At 34.5% G+C, this 16,256-nt stretch overlaps 2 protein-coding genes across 5 annotated transcripts in view; one reads left to right on the top strand and one right to left on the bottom strand.

The window, feature by feature from the left end:
• The window catches only part of LOC127525089 (alanine--glyoxylate aminotransferase 2, mitochondrial-like), a 19,321-nt gene extending 15,483 nt beyond the window's left edge, over positions 1-3,838 (top strand). The window contains exons 13-15 of one of the 2 annotated variants that reach the window (XR_007933249.1): positions 1,197-1,295; positions 2,365-2,534; positions 3,694-3,838. Coding sequence is in view for 1 of the 2 variants with exons in the window: in XM_051917326.1 (XP_051773286.1) it covers positions 1,197-1,295; positions 2,365-2,466 (201 nt within the window). In the remaining variant the exon portion in view is untranslated. Of the gene's footprint in view, positions 1-1,196; positions 1,296-2,364; positions 2,962-3,693 lie in introns of those variants that run through there. The other variant, XM_051917326.1, reaches the window with a different exon arrangement.
• On the bottom strand, positions 3,648-16,220 carry LOC127525088 (dnaJ homolog subfamily C member 21). Of its 3 annotated transcripts, XM_051917324.1 has the most exons (13): positions 16,055-16,215; positions 15,821-15,985; positions 15,526-15,619; positions 12,867-12,990; positions 12,146-12,274; positions 9,742-10,046; positions 8,200-8,369; positions 7,691-7,784; positions 6,645-6,806; positions 6,244-6,292; positions 5,977-6,140; positions 5,775-5,859; positions 3,648-4,255 (listed from the first exon to the last, which is right to left on the bottom strand). In XM_051917324.1, exons 2-13 carry the CDS (start codon positions 15,915-15,917, stop codon positions 4,109-4,111), a joined length of 1,620 nt encoding a protein of 539 aa, XP_051773284.1. In that variant the 5' UTR covers positions 15,918-15,985; positions 16,055-16,215; the 3' UTR covers positions 3,648-4,108. The 3 variants fall into 3 exon arrangements, with proteins under 3 accessions (XP_051773284.1, XP_051773285.1, XP_051773283.1); XM_051917325.1 differs by having other exon boundaries at positions 7,691-7,778; positions 15,821-16,220; XM_051917323.1 differs by having other exon boundaries at positions 15,821-16,219.
• Between the last annotated feature and the right edge of the window lie 36 nt (positions 16,221-16,256).

Here is a 16,256-nt window from a genome sequence, read left to right as displayed (position 1 = left end):
GTGTCCCACTGAGCAAAGCTTTAATGATGGAAAATGCCTCTCATCTGATGCTGTAACCTCATTTTTACCTTTCTGGTACGAGTGCATTAAGCACAAACTACTGCAGCTTTTCTTCTCAAGAGTATAGAATAGAATTCACAAAGAAACAAATGGCGATGCAATAGTCTCAGCATAAAATAAAGTATTTTAACATGGGGGAAAAAACAACACACTTCAGCTTTAAATATCTTAAACCCCTTGTTTTGTGAATAATAATCCCAATGACACTTCAGGCTTTTGCTCGCTTCAGAAATCAGTGTGAAAATCCTCAAGCTTTGTGATTGTGCATCCACTTCATTAAACTTTATTTGCAGAGCAATCATGGTTTCTTGACCTTGAGGAATGAGAAGAGTTGAATGTAGGAGTTACTTGAGCTCCAGATGGAATAGTTAATGATTCAGAGTGTTTGTTGTGAGTGTTTGTAATTTTCCTCACAGGGAATGAGCTACAAAACTTGTTAGCCATTAACTAGAGCAGATAGCAATGAGACAGCATGTTTGAACATTCCCAGAAGTACACTCTGCTCTCTGCCAGAGTTAAAAACACCCAGTGTACCTCACTTACCTATGGTTATTATACTGGAAACTGTTTGAGGATGTGTCTAGAAAGATAATACAGGCACACAAAGTACACTTTCCATTAGAGTGGAAATTCAGAGTGGAAGTAGTAATTATATAAAGAACATTATTTACTCACTTTCATGTTTTTCAAAACTTATGACTTAATTTCTGATATTTTGCTGCATGTCAAAGCTGCTGTTTTCCATTTAATGACAGTGTATGGTGGCTTTTACTGCAAAGCTCCAAAAAGCACCATAATTTTGGTCCATATGACTACAGTACAGTGCAAGTCATCTGAAGCCATATATATATATATATATATATATAATATATGGCAGTAAAAATCACCTTTATCTACTTTAATTACATGGAGAATTTCATTTTTCCAAACATTTAAGTGTCAACAAAAAGTCATACAAGTTGGTAATGACATGATGGTGAGTAAATGACCGAAGTTTCATTTTTGGGAAAACTATTCCATCACATTTTCACATTTTGTAACTCAAAAGCAAGTCAAAAAGTGTGTTTAATCAAACAGCATGCCTGAAATCGCTCTCTTAAAACCCACTTTGACATCTCTCTGAAACCCATGTCTAGGCCACCAGAGACCCGCTCCCTCGAGAGGCCATGGCTGAGATCTTCGAGGAGACTAAAGACATGGGAGTGCTGATCGGAAAAGGGGGACTGTACGGACAGGTAGGCGGGGTTGACGAGGTCTATACGTAAAGTGATTCTTGCAAAGGTGGAACATGAATGCACAGGGTGTGTAGGGATGTTGTGCAATAGAAAAGGTATTCCAGGGATTCACTTTGGTCCTGTAGTGGCATGGTCGCTCAATGCCTCAGGAATCCTGCTTGTCTGAACTTATAGAAATAGTCACAGTAAGCGTTGAATGTACACTTAAAAGAACAGTTCAACCCAAAAGCTCTAAAATGTAAAGATTTTTTTTATGAATTTTTGTTAACATTTATTTTTTTAAACTGCATGTGTTAAAAAACTAATATATTATATATATATATATATATATTGTATCATTAATAAAATAAAGATTAAATGTATAAAAAATATGTATAATAGATTTGTATTATATTTTTATGTAAATTACTATATTTAATACAAAATACTGCAGTAAAAACTCTAAAATTGTGAAATTTTATTTACAATTAAAATAACTGTTTTCTGTTTTTATATATTTTAAAATGTATTTATTTTTGTGATAGCAAAGCTGAATTTTCAGCATCATTGTTCCAGTCTTCAGTGTCACATGATCCTTCAGAAATCATTTTAACATGCTGATTTGCTGCTCAAGAAATATTTCTTATAATTATCAATGTTGGAAACAGTTCATATTTTGGTTGAAACCATGATACATTTTTTACAGGATACTTTGAGGAGTAGAAAGTTCAAAACAGCATTTATTTGAAATCTTTTGTAACATTATAAATGTCTTTTCTGGTCACTTTTGATAAATGTAACGTGTTCTTGCTAAATAAAAATAATAATTTCTTTAAAAAAAAAAATAATAATAATAAAAATACTGAACCCAAACTTTTGAATGGTAGTGTGTATATAAAATTAAAGATTTCTGAATTTTTACTAGATGCTTGTTTGGGTCAATTTGGGAAAATTAAGCACTTTTGTGACTAAATCTGACAACACAGAATGCTTTAATTTATATATTCAAAGCTCACGTTCAAATATTTCAATCTTAGTCTTGCGCATGATACTTTTTCTCAAATATCCCACTCCACCTGTTCTTTTCCAGACTTTCAGAATCAAGCCTCCTATGTGCATTACTAAAGACGACGCAGACTTCTTCCTCGCTGTATTCAACCAGGCAGTGCTCAACTATATGGAGAGAAGATAAGACACGCAGAACATGATGAAGACACATTGGCTCATATTTTATCTGGAGAATTATACATTACATAACAGGTTTGGGCAGTTGAATCTAAAGACCAAAGGCAACTAACACATTTTTCACACTCACAATGTATGAGAGCGATATGTCAAGAACAGTTCTTATCAGACCCCCTCTCGCTTTAGTAATTGATTTGAATAGACTACTTCAGACACCTTCACAAAGTATTTATAAGCACTTGGCCTGAATCAGATCTTTCAGGAAGTTTCAAAAACTGGGACCAGGTCTTACTGTCAAATCTTTTAGGAGACTGGCTTATCAAACATCTTAATTAAATGTAGAAAAACGTGAATAATTCTAGTCATCTTACCTTAATGTAATATAGTATATAAGTAATTTAACAGAATTAGTTGGTACATTGACATGATTTCATTATATATTTGACACTATTGTCATCTCAACATTATCTTCTAACAATAAACCATGATATACTTGGTATAACAGGTTTGTGTTGTTTTACAGGTACAGATACATCTTGCCAAATTTTCAAATGATTTTATACTGTCAAAATAGAACTTGACAGATTTCCTTATGCAACAAACAAACTCACTCATAATTTGGTACAAACTACCTTTTCAATCAGGTCATTGTTTTCAGGGCTGGAAAAAAGTGAACGAAAGTATTGAACGAAATGATTTCTTGCAATGCTAAATAAAGACTAACGCACATTTGTAGACAAACAACATTTAAAGATTTCTACAAATGTCCTTAGCTTTTTACATATACATCAACTGCAGGGTCGTGTCTAAAAATGACAGTTATAAATACATAAAGCATGTTTGTAGAGTTTTGAGGGGATTACATTTAAACCTGCTTATTAAATAAGCATCTGTTGCTTTTTTCTAGTTCTTTTTGAGATCCTTTCCTGGAAATCCATTGGTATTGTTTTGCATAACACTAAGCCTTTTTATATATCAGCTGATCCATTACACATGGTACAATAAAAATATTTAAATGTTTAGCTTTTACCCTCTTTGTGATCTTAAACCCAATGGTCTTATTACTAATAATAACATTGTTGTGAGATTTTGCGGTTCATAGCATATTTCTCCAAACAAACAGTTCCACCTTCCAAAACATTTCCAATAAAATGAAAGCTCTGTGAAATATTTTCAAAAACATCCATGTTCAAAACATCCAGTAGAGTTTTATTCCTCATGTTTCCTTTTACAGGTTACCAGTTTGGAATGGCCACTATGAAAATGCAACTAAACGTTACGTAAAAACGTGCCATCATTAGCAGCAAGATAATTCTTAACCTCCTAAAATAATAATAATAAAAAAAAAAAAACAACATCTGCATGGTCTACTCAATATAAGTCTCATTCACCTACAGAGCCGCTGTGAGGCACCAGATTGTGTGTCAATTATGGTAGGAATAAATGGCAGTTCTAGGGAAATCTTTTGGCATATGTCGCATTACAAAAGAAATGTCAGCCCACGGGGCACAAATTCATTCTCATAGGGACAAAAAGACACACAGGCCCATAAACGCACTCCCTGATGGTTGCAAAACTGCATGTCATCAAATAAGGTGTTTTGGACAAAAGTACAGTCAGAGGCTTCAGTCTTTCAGTCTGCCTCTCAGTTATCTGTTCTTCTTTTTCTTGCATGTTTGGGCAGCGTTACTGGAGGAGAGGGCAGTGGCATGGCCTGTGGTCTTCAGGTGATCGAAAAGTTTGTTCCTGGTGGCAAATTCATACTGACAGGTCACACAGCGCAGGTTGACTTCCTTCTATAAGGAGCAGGAAGAAATAAAACAGAGAAAAAGTTGCATAAAGCTTTTCTACCACAAATTGTTGACAGACATTTCAGAGAGCGATAATTAACTCCAAGCTAGGGCTACACAATTTGACGAGAATACTCTTTGTGCGCGAAAACAAAACAAAAATAATGAATAACTGACTATTTTAACAATGTCTTTACTACTTTTCTGGACCTTGAATGATAGTAATTACGTTGGGGATCAGAAACCTCTTGGATTTCATCAAAAATATCTTAATTTGGAACGACATGAGGGTGAGTACTTAAAGGGTTAGTTCACCCAAAAAAAAAAAAAATAATGTCATTTATTACTCACCCTCATGCCGTTCCACACCCGTAAGACCTTCGTTCATCTTCGGAACACAAATTAAGATATTTTTGAAATCCGATGGCTCAGTGAGGCCTGCATAGCCAGCAATGACATTTCCTCTCTCAAGATCCATTAATGTACTAAAAACATATTTAAATCAGTTCATGTGAGTACAGTTGTTCGATATTAATATTATAAAGCGACGAGAATATTTTTGGTGCACCAAAAAAAAAAAAATAACAGCTTATATAGTGATGGCCGATTTCAAAACAATGCTTCATGAAGCTTCAGAGCGTTATGAATCAGCATGTCGAATCAGCGGTTCGGAGCGCCAAAGTCACGTGATTTCAGCAGTTTGGCGGTTTGACACACGATCCGAATCATGATTCGACACAAAAGATTCATAACGCTCCGAAACTTCATGAAGCAGTGTTTTGAAATCTGCTATCAGTATGTAAGCCGTTTTTTTGTTTTTTTGCCGCACCAAAAATATTCTTGTAGCTTTATAATATTAATATTGAACCACTGTACTCACATGAACTGATTTAAATATGTTTTTAGTACATTTATGGATCTTGAGAGAGGAAGTGTCATTGCTGGCTATGCAGGCTTCGCTGAGCCATCGGATTTCAACAAAAATATCTTAATTTGTGTTCAGAAGATGAACGAAGGTCTTACAGGTGTGAAACGACATGAGGGTGAGTAATTAATGACATTATTTTCATTTTTGGGTGAACTAACCCTTTAAAACAAATCTGCTGTGCTTGTATGTAGGGCTGCAGAATTTTTTGTGATTATATATCAATATGGCTATAAAATAATAGTAATAATAATTATTAGTAGTAGAATTTTATAGCCATATTGATATATAATACTTATTAAAAATATAATTACTAAAAAACTAAATTTCACTGTAAAATAAAGATAAAAAAAAATAGTATTTAAGAAGAATATTATACTTTTATTTGACATTACAAATGTAAAATTATAATACTAATATTCATGGGTGTTTTAATTGCTTGATTTAACCATCAACTTTTATTTTGATGGAAAAATCACATTTTTACAAGTCATATGAAGTTGTACATGACTGGATGATGATTATAAAACAGCTGTAAGGCCACAGAGGAGTGGCTGCTTGCTCACATGTACACACACATGCTAACGCTAGTACACACACCTCTTGTGCAACTTCTACACCTCCATGTGGTTTGCTGTTCTTTTTAGAGTCTTTTCCGCCTTTCTTCCCTTTTGTCTTTGCGGAGCTGTAAAAGGTGATATTGAGAGTTAATCTCAGTTCATATCAATATACAGAGGACTTTACCTATAATGCTCTTTACAACAACATAACATTTTAAACTGGTGGTTTGTTAAACAGGCACCTTTTTTGGTTTGTGGGTTCACATCCCTCTGGTTTTAGATTCTCATCTGGGTCCTCAGAGGGGACAGGGGTGTCCTCGTTGTTGCCTGAATCAGGTGCAGGTGGGGGATGCTCTTCTGTGGACTGTTGAACTGGACTGTCCATCTCTGGTTCTTCTGGGAGATTCTACAGAACAACCGTATTTAAAAAAAAAAATTATATTTTACTGGAACAAATTTAGTCAATTCAAATACTTCAGGGGTTCGGAGGTTAGATTTCAGTGACTTACATTTACGTTTTTCTGCTGGCGTTTCTTTTTCTTCTGCCTTTTAGATAATCTGTAATCAAATGAACCAATCAGTGAACAGGAACAGCCAATAATGCCACCAGAAGCCTCGTTTAAGTACACAAACTTATAGATGTTCTACAAACTCCTTTATTTATTACAATTTCAGACAATATGAAAAACAATAATAAATAACTAATAAATAAAATGTTTGCATTTTTAATTTAGCAATGACATTATCCTATTTATTTTAACATTAATATTAATTAATATTATTATTAATCTTTTTACATTAGCATTTCATTAATGTTCACAGTAGACGTCTATAAATCAGGCACATATTGTGAAATACCATAGTAGCAAAGCAAACAAATTATATTCGAAGAGCAGATCTCCAGGTTTACTTTTGTCTCTGTGTGCCATCAAGTTCATCACCATCATCATCATCGTCCTCTTCCTCTCTCTCGACAGAGTTCTGACTCAGCGACTTGTCTTCCTCCTCCAGCTGTTGCCGTAGCAATGCCACCATCTCTCTGTGTTTTTTGGACTTCTCATGGTTTTTCATGCTGATATGAGAAAAACTAATTATACTGCTGCATTATATACATGTAATGCAAGTAAATTAGCTAAAAACATGCCGTTTGCTTGTGGTTATTAAATAAATTAATAAAACATAGGCTGAAATAGAAAAACAACACACCTGAGAAAATTTTTTTTAATCATTAAATGTCTACGTTCATTTCCATTTACACTACCATGCAAAGGTTTGGATTTTTTTTTTTTTTAATTAATAAAAAAAAAAAATGTATTTATTAAATTGATCACAAGTTACAGTAAATACATTTAGAATGCTACAAAATATTTCTACTTGAAGTTATATTGAAATGCCATTCAATTGAACTTTCTATTTCAAAGAAAACTGAAAAAAAATGTATCATGGTTTTCACAAAAATATTAAACAGCACAACTGTTTTCAAAATTAATAATGATAATTATTTGTTGAGCAGCAAATCAGCATTATTAGAATAATTTCTGAAGGATCGATCAGAAATTATTTATTTAGAGTAATGATGCTGAAAATTCAGCTTTGCATCACAGGAATAAATTATATTTTAAAATATATTATAAAGAAAACAGTTATTTTAAATTCTAATATTTCACAATATTGCTGATTTTACTGCATTTTTGATCTAATAAACGCAGTCTTAGTCAGCAGAAGAGATTAAAAAAAAAGCAGAATGTAGAATGGTAGTGTAAATATTTATACTTTATAAATGTAAATCAACTACGGAAATGAAAAATTACATAATTTATTAATCTGTAAAGCGGCGGACTTAAAAATGTGAGATTTAAAAATTTAAATCAACATGTTTATCATTGAGGTGATGGAGGAAGTAAGGAGGAAGGAAAGTTTCCCAGAACAGTGCGTGTGGGAGATCCATTCACTCACGCTTTATCGGATTTGAAAGATTTGTCACAGGCAGGGCAATACAGGTCATCATAATAGTCGTCCATTTCCGCGGCACCATCTGCCTGCACTGCATCTGACAAAGGTCAAGCAGCTGTTAGATACGTTCCGTTCATTACTCACAAATGTTTTACAGTATGATTGAGGTATTTTTCATGACTTGGTGATGCTCTGTGTATTATTGCATCATGAATCACAGCTCTGACTTGTCCGGTCTATTTATATAGTGACCTCTACAAGTATTTGGACACTGATGTCACACTTAAAAACATTTGAATGTCACTGTATAGGTTTAAAATAGCAACATGTGCTTGAGAGGGTGTGTTTACAACTGGCTTTTTGGGTGTTGCAGGACTGTTTTTAAGCCTTCTAAACTTTTTTCAGTCTCAAAATGATAAAATGTGCATTGAACCTTTGACTGGTCCCTGAACCCGTGACCTCCTGTACCCAGAATCCACTCAAGTATAAATGTGTACATCATCAGAACTCACCTCCCCCGTCTATGTTTGCCCTCTCCTGCCCGTTTTCCACCTCCTCCTCGTCCTCTTCACTCTCTGATGCATCACCGAACACTTGACCATACTCAGCTTCCATCTGCTGCAGTTCTTTCTCCAGCTCTGACATGGCGGCCCAACTCTGTTCCTTATAGTCTTCCGCCAGCCTAATGGCACACAATCAATATATATATATATCAGCATATTAAATATCTGGGCTGGTTCAGCACGAAATGAAATGGTTAAGCAATGAGAACGGTTTGGCCCAACTGTGGAAAAGCAGTTTTTACTTAACACCGAACTTCACTGTGGGCACCAGACACTTCTCACTGTACTTTGTACCCTTGCAATGCCATTCATTTTGGATGCTGTTAGATCCAAAATTATTTATTTGGTCTAATGAAACTAGTATGGAGTATAGATTACCAGAAGTCTATATTTTGTTAATATGGTCTATTTAAAATGTTTAATTAATCTGAATGAATTATTTAAAAAAAAAAAAAAAAAATCTGTTTGAATGAATGATTCAATAACTTACTCATAAAGACTTCACTTGTTTCATTACTGGATGAATCAGTGTTTTTGAAACAAATTTCTTGATTAAATGATTAAATTGCTGTTCAAAATCACCCCCTATACCCTCATTTACTATTCTCTTCATTAGTTTACTAATATAGTCAACTTGAAGGAATGGCACCATTACAAATGGCTGTCCCCTCAAATAATGGTTGTGTTTAGAAGGGACGGCCAGAAGCGAAGCAAAATTTCATAATAAAATAACAGTAAATTCATTTGCTAGTTATCAGATTATTGTTTTTTTTATTAATGACTACACCTACCCCAAACCTACCCTTACAATAATGCAAATACAGTAATTAAATGACCCAATATTAATTTTGCGCATACCCAGTGTCCGTAGCTGTATCCCTTCTAGTCTTTCACTCAAATAATCTCCTTTTTAAGGGTATAGGGGGTGATTCTGGACAATGACAAATACGTTTTTAAGTCACTTGTCGCCACCTGGTGGCATAACGATGTAATTGATGCAATCGTTTGAAGTGCCATGTTCCTTTCAAAAGGTAATTCTGATCACCACCATAGACATCAGTGTTTATATATGAATTGTAAACTTTTATCCCAGTACTTCTGTGATAATATGAATATTTGTATTGTAACACAAAAAAATTATGATATGATACTGTGCGTTTCAATGCAGTGCCAATGCAAAGCAATGCCAATGCAGATCTGAGTGTTCACTCTGATTGTACATGTCAAAGATTTAATAGAGACATGTGACACTGAAGACTGGAATAAATGGCTGATCAAATAAATGCAGCTTTACTGAACATAAGAGATTTATTAAAAAAAAAAAAAAAAAAAAAAAAAGCTCCCTCATTTTTCAAGGTTTTACATGACTGTGGTGACTATATCTATATAGCTATCTATATATAACTAAATATCTCTCCCATTTGACACATTTTTACCGTTTGTATGGACGAAATATCACCCAGCCCCATAAAATGGGCTAATCTTACTCACTTGGCCTGGTTAAGCTTCTGTTTTCTCCTCAGTTCTTCAACTTTCTTGGCCTTCTCTGCATTCTGCTCTTCTAGCAGTTTCTTATGTGCCTGAACGCGCTTGTCACGTTTTCGGACAAAGGCCACCAGTTGCCGCACCAACTCGCTGTGCTCTTTCCTGGCCTTGTCCCTGGTTTTCTTGTTCTCTTTCTCCATGGCTCTCTTCTCCCAACGGTTGGAAGCCTGTCGCGTGTCGTATTCCTCTTTCCATGCAAAGTTTTTGCGTGTACAGAAGCTCTGCCAGTAGCCGTAGAATAAATGCACAACCTGAGAGCACCAGGGAGACAAATAAAGATAATTATTCAGATTTTTTTTTTAAAAAGTTAAGAGAACATAATACTATATAACTAGATTTTCTGGATAAACTTCCTGGATGTTTCATCCTTTTAACAAAAATATCAAGAGGCTTGTAGAGTCATCCTCAGTACATCTGCTTCTTGCAGGCCTCCACTAATGGCAAATGACTCCCAAACCTCCATTAGGTAAAGTGCAGGTACGAGCCACACCAGAAAGGGAAATGGTTCAGATCACTTAAGAGCCTTCACTTCTAACTGGAGTGGATGAATCTAATCGTTCAGACCCCGGAAAAAAATCATCTTGACGAATAAAAGCAATGCTGGATAGCTTGAACCAAATGTGAAGTCTTCGGTCAAGATTTTCCCCCTCTTTTATCTAACAGTCTGAAATATATTTTCAGATACGAAATACTGCCGTCCTACTGTTACCTGTAATAGCTTATTTGGACAAGTATTTATAGATGGGAATGCTTTTGAGTTTAGCCAAGTTAATAATCCACAGTCTCATTTGGCTGAAAGGTCTAAAATGCACTAGAGCCCCTAAAGAACTCTGATGCCATGTTGGAGTATTTTCATGGTACAATCTACACATATCTCTAAAAACAAACACAATGCATACTCTTCTGTAGTCTAAAAATTCATAAATTTATAACTAATGAGTTTGAGGCATTTTTAAATAATTAATCAAAAAGAAATGGCTTTCCTCTATCAAACACAGTCTATAGATTACTTCTGTTTCAAGACTTGTTCAATTTTCTATAGATATATTAACTAATCTGGTTCAGATTCCAATTCTTTAAAGATTCCAATAACAATTTTATGAGTACTTAAAGAAGTTTGTGTCTTTAGACTGATTGAAACTAACAACAGACTGATTTTTGAGGGTTTTTTCTTTTTCTTTTTCTGATTCACTAAAAAGAGCCAGCTCAAAAGAGTCCGAATCATGTACAGTACTGTTTAAAAGTTTGAGGTCGGTCAGATTTTTAAAATATTTTTGAAAGAAGTCTCTTCTGCTCACCAAGGCTGCATTTATTAGATCAAAAATACAGTAAAAACATTAACATTGTAAATTATTATTACAATTTAAAATAACAGCATTTAATTGCAATAGAAATCTTGTAACATTATAAATATCTTAAACTGTCTTATGATCCCCAACCTTTTGAACAGTAGTATAAATCATTTAAAGGAATAGTCAACCCAAAAATGAAAATTATCCCATGATTTACTCACCCTCAAGCCATCCTAGGTGTATATGACTTTCATATGGCATCTTCTTTCAGATGAACATGATCAGAGTTATATTAAAAATTATTCCTGGCTCTTCCAAGCTTTATAATGGCAGTGAATGGGAGGCCTGATTTTGAAGCAAACTCCGCACGACTCTGGGGGGTTAATAAAGGCCTTCTGAAGCGAAGCGATGGGTTTTTGTTAAAAAATAAATAAAAAAATAAATTTAAAAAACTATATTTAAAACTTTATTAACCATAATATCTAGCTTCCGACAGACGGCCGTACACATCGATTTACGGCGGAAGAGTAACCTCTGACCTGACGCATGATGTATTGACGAACGTGGAAGCGCAGAGGATAGAACAAAACAAAACACTGGTCACAAATTAGAAGTCTAAAATGAGAAATTTTCAAGAGAAATGTCAGAGGATTTCAATAAAAGAGAAGAGGAGCTTGAGTTTGTTGCACAGCCCTATTTGTTTGAACCGCGTGAGGCGTCTAAGCGTATGCGTACGGTCGTCTGCCGGAAGCTAGTTATTTTAGATTATAATGTTTTAAATATGGATATTTTCCATTGATATTTTCAGAAGGCCTTTATTACTTTTACGTTTGATGGATGCACTTTTTTTGGCTTCAAAATCGTGCCCCCATTCACTGCCATTATAAAGCTTGGAAGAGCCAGGATATTTTTAAATATATCTCCGATTGTATTTGCCTGAAAAAGAAAGTCATATACACCTTGCATGGCTTGAGGGTGAGTAAATCATGGGGTAATTTTCATTTTTGGGTGAACTATCCCTTTAAAAGCTGTAATGTTGTGTGCTAGTGTTTACATACAGTGTCATAGTCACTCTGAGAATCTCCAAATGAGGGAAACTCCTCCTCCTCATCTTCTTCATCTTTACTGTGCTCCATCTCCTCCTTTACGATAGACTCAAACAGGTTCCTGTATACAGTGTAAAAGCCCTACAGAGATAAAAAGAGAAAGAGTTTGCACTATTAAAACACATAATACATAAATTTCTACAATTAATAATCTGAATCACTCCAAACTGAAAGCAAGACTTGGATTGCAGGGCATTTTCAGCATGAACTTCTACTGCCCTCCAGTGGTACATGAAGGCGTCCACTTGGCAAAGTAAGTTGTAATTGCAAATGTTGAGCAGGAAACCTACTGGTTAAGGGTTTTTATTCCCCCTTTAATATCAATGGCAGACATATGTACAGAAGCTTGTTTCTTCCACAGAATAAAAAAATCTGACTTTTTTCCTCAGAATTGCGAGTCTATATATCACAATTCTGACTTTTTAACTTGCACTGCCAAGTTTATAGTCCACAATTCTGAAAAAGTCAGAATTGCAAAATATAAACTCGCAATTGAGAGAAAAATATATCAGAATTGTGAGATGATTTTTCTCAGAATTGTGTGATATAGACTCGCAATCACAAGAAAAAAAGTCAGAATTGTGAGATAAAGTCACATTTACCTTTTTCATTTTTTATTCTGTGGCAGAAACAAGCTTCTATACATATTCTAAAAATACATTTTAATATTTACCTGTTCATCATCTCCATAACCCGAGTAACAGGTGACAGTAAAGAACTGCACGAGATCAATGCTGTCGTCCTGGTACTCTCCACTGACTCCCCCTTTCAGCAGCGCCTCTCGGTGGTTATCATACCTTAAAATAAAAGTAACAGCCATATTAACAACAATTAATTATTAATGATGTAAAATGAAGACTGTAATATTTATTTAAACTAGCCATTTTTGTATACTAACGGCCAAAAAATGATTAGTATTACTGGTATTTAGTCCCATATATTACAGAGATAATGTGTCAGAAAACAACAGTAATTTTTATTAATATAAGTTACAACAAATGTAATAAAGTAGTTTTGCAATATATTTTCAATTTGTAATAAAAGCTGGAATTTATATAGAAATTATGACAGAAAATTCATTTAAACTGGAAAGCAATGTATTACGCTGCAAGTATAAACTTTTTAAATTTATATTAATATAATTATATTTTTAATATTATATTACTAATTTGTTTGCAATCTTCAACCCATTGCAGATGCATCCAATACTCGTACAAGTACACAGTTTTGACCAATCTATATTTTTGTTTGGCAGCTAGACCATGTAGATAAGCAGAATTTGCAACAATTGCATTCAGTACTTCTCTGTCATTCCAAGCCCATATGCTGTTATTTTTTCCATAGAACACAAAAGAAGAATTTTGAAGAAGCTCTTTTGTATACAACAGCAGTCGCCACTTCTGTCACTTCTGTCAAAAAGCTCCACAAAAGTAGTCCATCCATACCACCATATGGAAAACAGCTTAGTTTCAAAATTCATCTTTTTGTGTTCAATGAAATAAACAAAGCAGTTCGGAACAACAGGAGGGTGAGGAAAAAAAAAAAAAAAAAAAGACAAAATGTTAATTTTGGGGTGAACTACTCCTTAAACCACTTAACTAGCACCCCCACAGCTGAAAATGACATACTCAAAATGAAAGAGCTGCAGCTTGAAGAACGCTTTGATCTTTTGAAAGCACATGGGAGGACTTCTTGTCAGAGTGTCAGAATTACTCAGGGTCAGTTTTAGAGAAGCTCAAATAGACTAAAAAGTATGTGGCACGTGGTGTGACGTGACATGAAGGCCAAGTATGGTAACCCATACTCAGAATTTGTCATCTGCATTTAACCCATATACAAGTGCATACACATTAGTTTATGTTTGAGGATGATTCTCACAGAACTGTTGTTTTTAATTCAGAAAATTTAATTCAGAAAAAAGGGAAGAAAACCAAGTAGAAAAGTATTTCACACTGCGCAGCAGCGGAGGGCTCGAGCTGCTCAGAATCAATCACAGAATATGAAAGAGTTTGTGGCTTTGAAGCTAAACACACACTGGAATGAATAATTCACTGAAAACTGGGCATTTTCTCACCATCTGATTCTGTGCACACGTTTCTTGTACAAGGAAGTTCTAATGTTTATCAAACTGATCCTGATTAAGATCCCCATACAGGACAGAATCAACAACTCTAACCATGGGGGTGGGAATGGATTCGAACAGCTGGATTTATTTACTTATTTTTAGTTATCACAAACATGCCTTGCAAATTCTCAGTCCCTGACACTATGTGGCACTATAATAAGGCAATTTGTATTTTGGATTCTGGAGCCTATGGAAGCTTTTTTCTGTCACGTAATAAAAAACTTAAGAGATAATTGCAACTTTTTCTCTCACAATTGGGAGTTTTAACTCCTGTTGTGGAGCATTTTGTTTGCCAAAAAACATAATAAAAGGAATTGTTTAACTTTCATTTGATTACATTTTAAAAGAATAAACAAATTGTTAATGTTTCATGCCTTCATTTGATTACCACAGTATTTGATAATAAATTTATATTAAATCATAAATCCAGAAAAATTAAAACAGAATTTGTGTAAGTTGTTAAAGTTATGAATTCAATTGATTTAGGCATGCTTTTTCGTTATATAAATTTGATTAAACCATTAAAATGGACGTCCAAAAAATTAAAGGATTAGTTCACTTCAGAATTAACATTTCCTGATAATTTACTCACCCCCATGTCATCCAAGATGTTTATGTCTTTCTTTCTTCAGTCGAAAAGAAATTAAGGTTTTTGAGGAAAACATTCTGGATTTTTTTCCGTATAGTGGACTTCAACAGCTCCGTATAGTTGACCTTCGACCCGTTGGTAACTGTTGAAGTCCACCATATGGAGAAAAATCCTGGAATGTTTTCCTCAAAAACCTTAATTTCTTTTCGATTGAAGAAAGAAAGACATAAACATCTTGGACGACACGGGGGTGAATAAATTATCAAGAAATTTTAATTCTGAAGTGAACTAATCCTTTAAAGCAGAAAACATGGAATTTTGGAAAAAAAGAAAAAAGAATTCTAGAAAAAAAGAAAACATTTCATAGAGCCCTAAAAATGTACTTTTGTTAAACTTTTATATGTATAAGTGTCATGATTTCAATTGATTAAACATGCTTTTTTGATTACTATACAGTTAATTTAACTATTAAATCAGAGTCCAGAAAAAATTAAAAAGTAAAAAATAATAGAGTTTGGAAAAAAAAAAAAACATTAAAACTGAATTTCACTGGGCCCTAATTTGCTGAACATTGTGGTGTTGTTTTTTCCACTGGTTTGTTGCACTGTAGGTCTTTACCAGGCTCTCTCCTGTGGATCACTCAGAACATCATATGCAGCCTGGATCAGTTTAAAGCACTCTGCAGCCTCATCTGCGTTATCCAAGTTCTTGTCTAGAATCAGAACAAAAATATGATACATTATTACATAATTTCATGATTAAACTGACGTAAGTCCTATAATTAACAGCACTTGACTTGACAGATCATCGCTGAGGAATTGTTAGAGAACAGGCTCAAATATGAAGCGATACCAACAGCTTTATATTAATATGGGACTATGGATTATCGAACAGATTAAGTGAAATCAAATACCTGGGTGCCATTTCAAGGCTAATTTCCTATAAGCCTTTTTCAGGTCGTCGTCCGATGCGTCTCTTTTAACGCCCAGCACCTCATAGTGACACTTCATCCTGGCTCGGACTTGAGGGAGGTCTTACACAACTGTAAAGGCTATGCTTTGAAAACCACTGTCATTACCTACAACACACACGAAATGTCATCAATTTGCCCACGTGGATCATAAAATAAAACTATAACAGCACTAACCTAATAACACACTAAATATAATAAAAATTAGACACTAATGCAACCGATAAGCGAGCTTATTCATCAACTTCTTGGACAGTTGACATATTTCAACTCGACAGAAAAATCACACGAAGCCGGTGTCGTGTGTGGATCCGCGGCGCATAGAATTGATGTCACAGACGAGGAGCGCTGCTATTGGCTCAGAGTTGTGGCTTTTAAG

Source organism: Ctenopharyngodon idella, chromosome 13, assembly GCF_019924925.1.
Source record: "Ctenopharyngodon idella isolate HZGC_01 chromosome 13, HZGC01, whole genome shotgun sequence".
Lineage (NCBI taxonomy): Eukaryota > Metazoa > Chordata > Actinopteri > Cypriniformes > Xenocyprididae > Ctenopharyngodon > Ctenopharyngodon idella.
The sequence above is the reverse complement of the archived record's forward strand: the minus strand, read 5'-3'. Positions and strand labels throughout refer to the sequence as shown.

Bases quoted from the DNA above. Each gene is read 5' to 3' on its own strand.
- LOC127525088 (XM_051917323.1), bottom strand. From the start codon at position 15,917: ATGAAGTGTCACTATGAGGTGCTGGGCGTTAAAAGAGACGCATCGGAC. The intron at 8,370-9,741 runs GTGAGTAAGATT...GTGTGCCATTAG, and splicing joins CAGAAGCTTAACCAGGCCAA to GCTGGCGGAAGACTATAAGG. The intron at 4,256-5,774 runs GTGTGTGTACTA...TGCTCCTTATAG, and splicing joins GTGTAGAAGTTGCACAAGAG to AAGGAAGTCAACCTGCGCTG.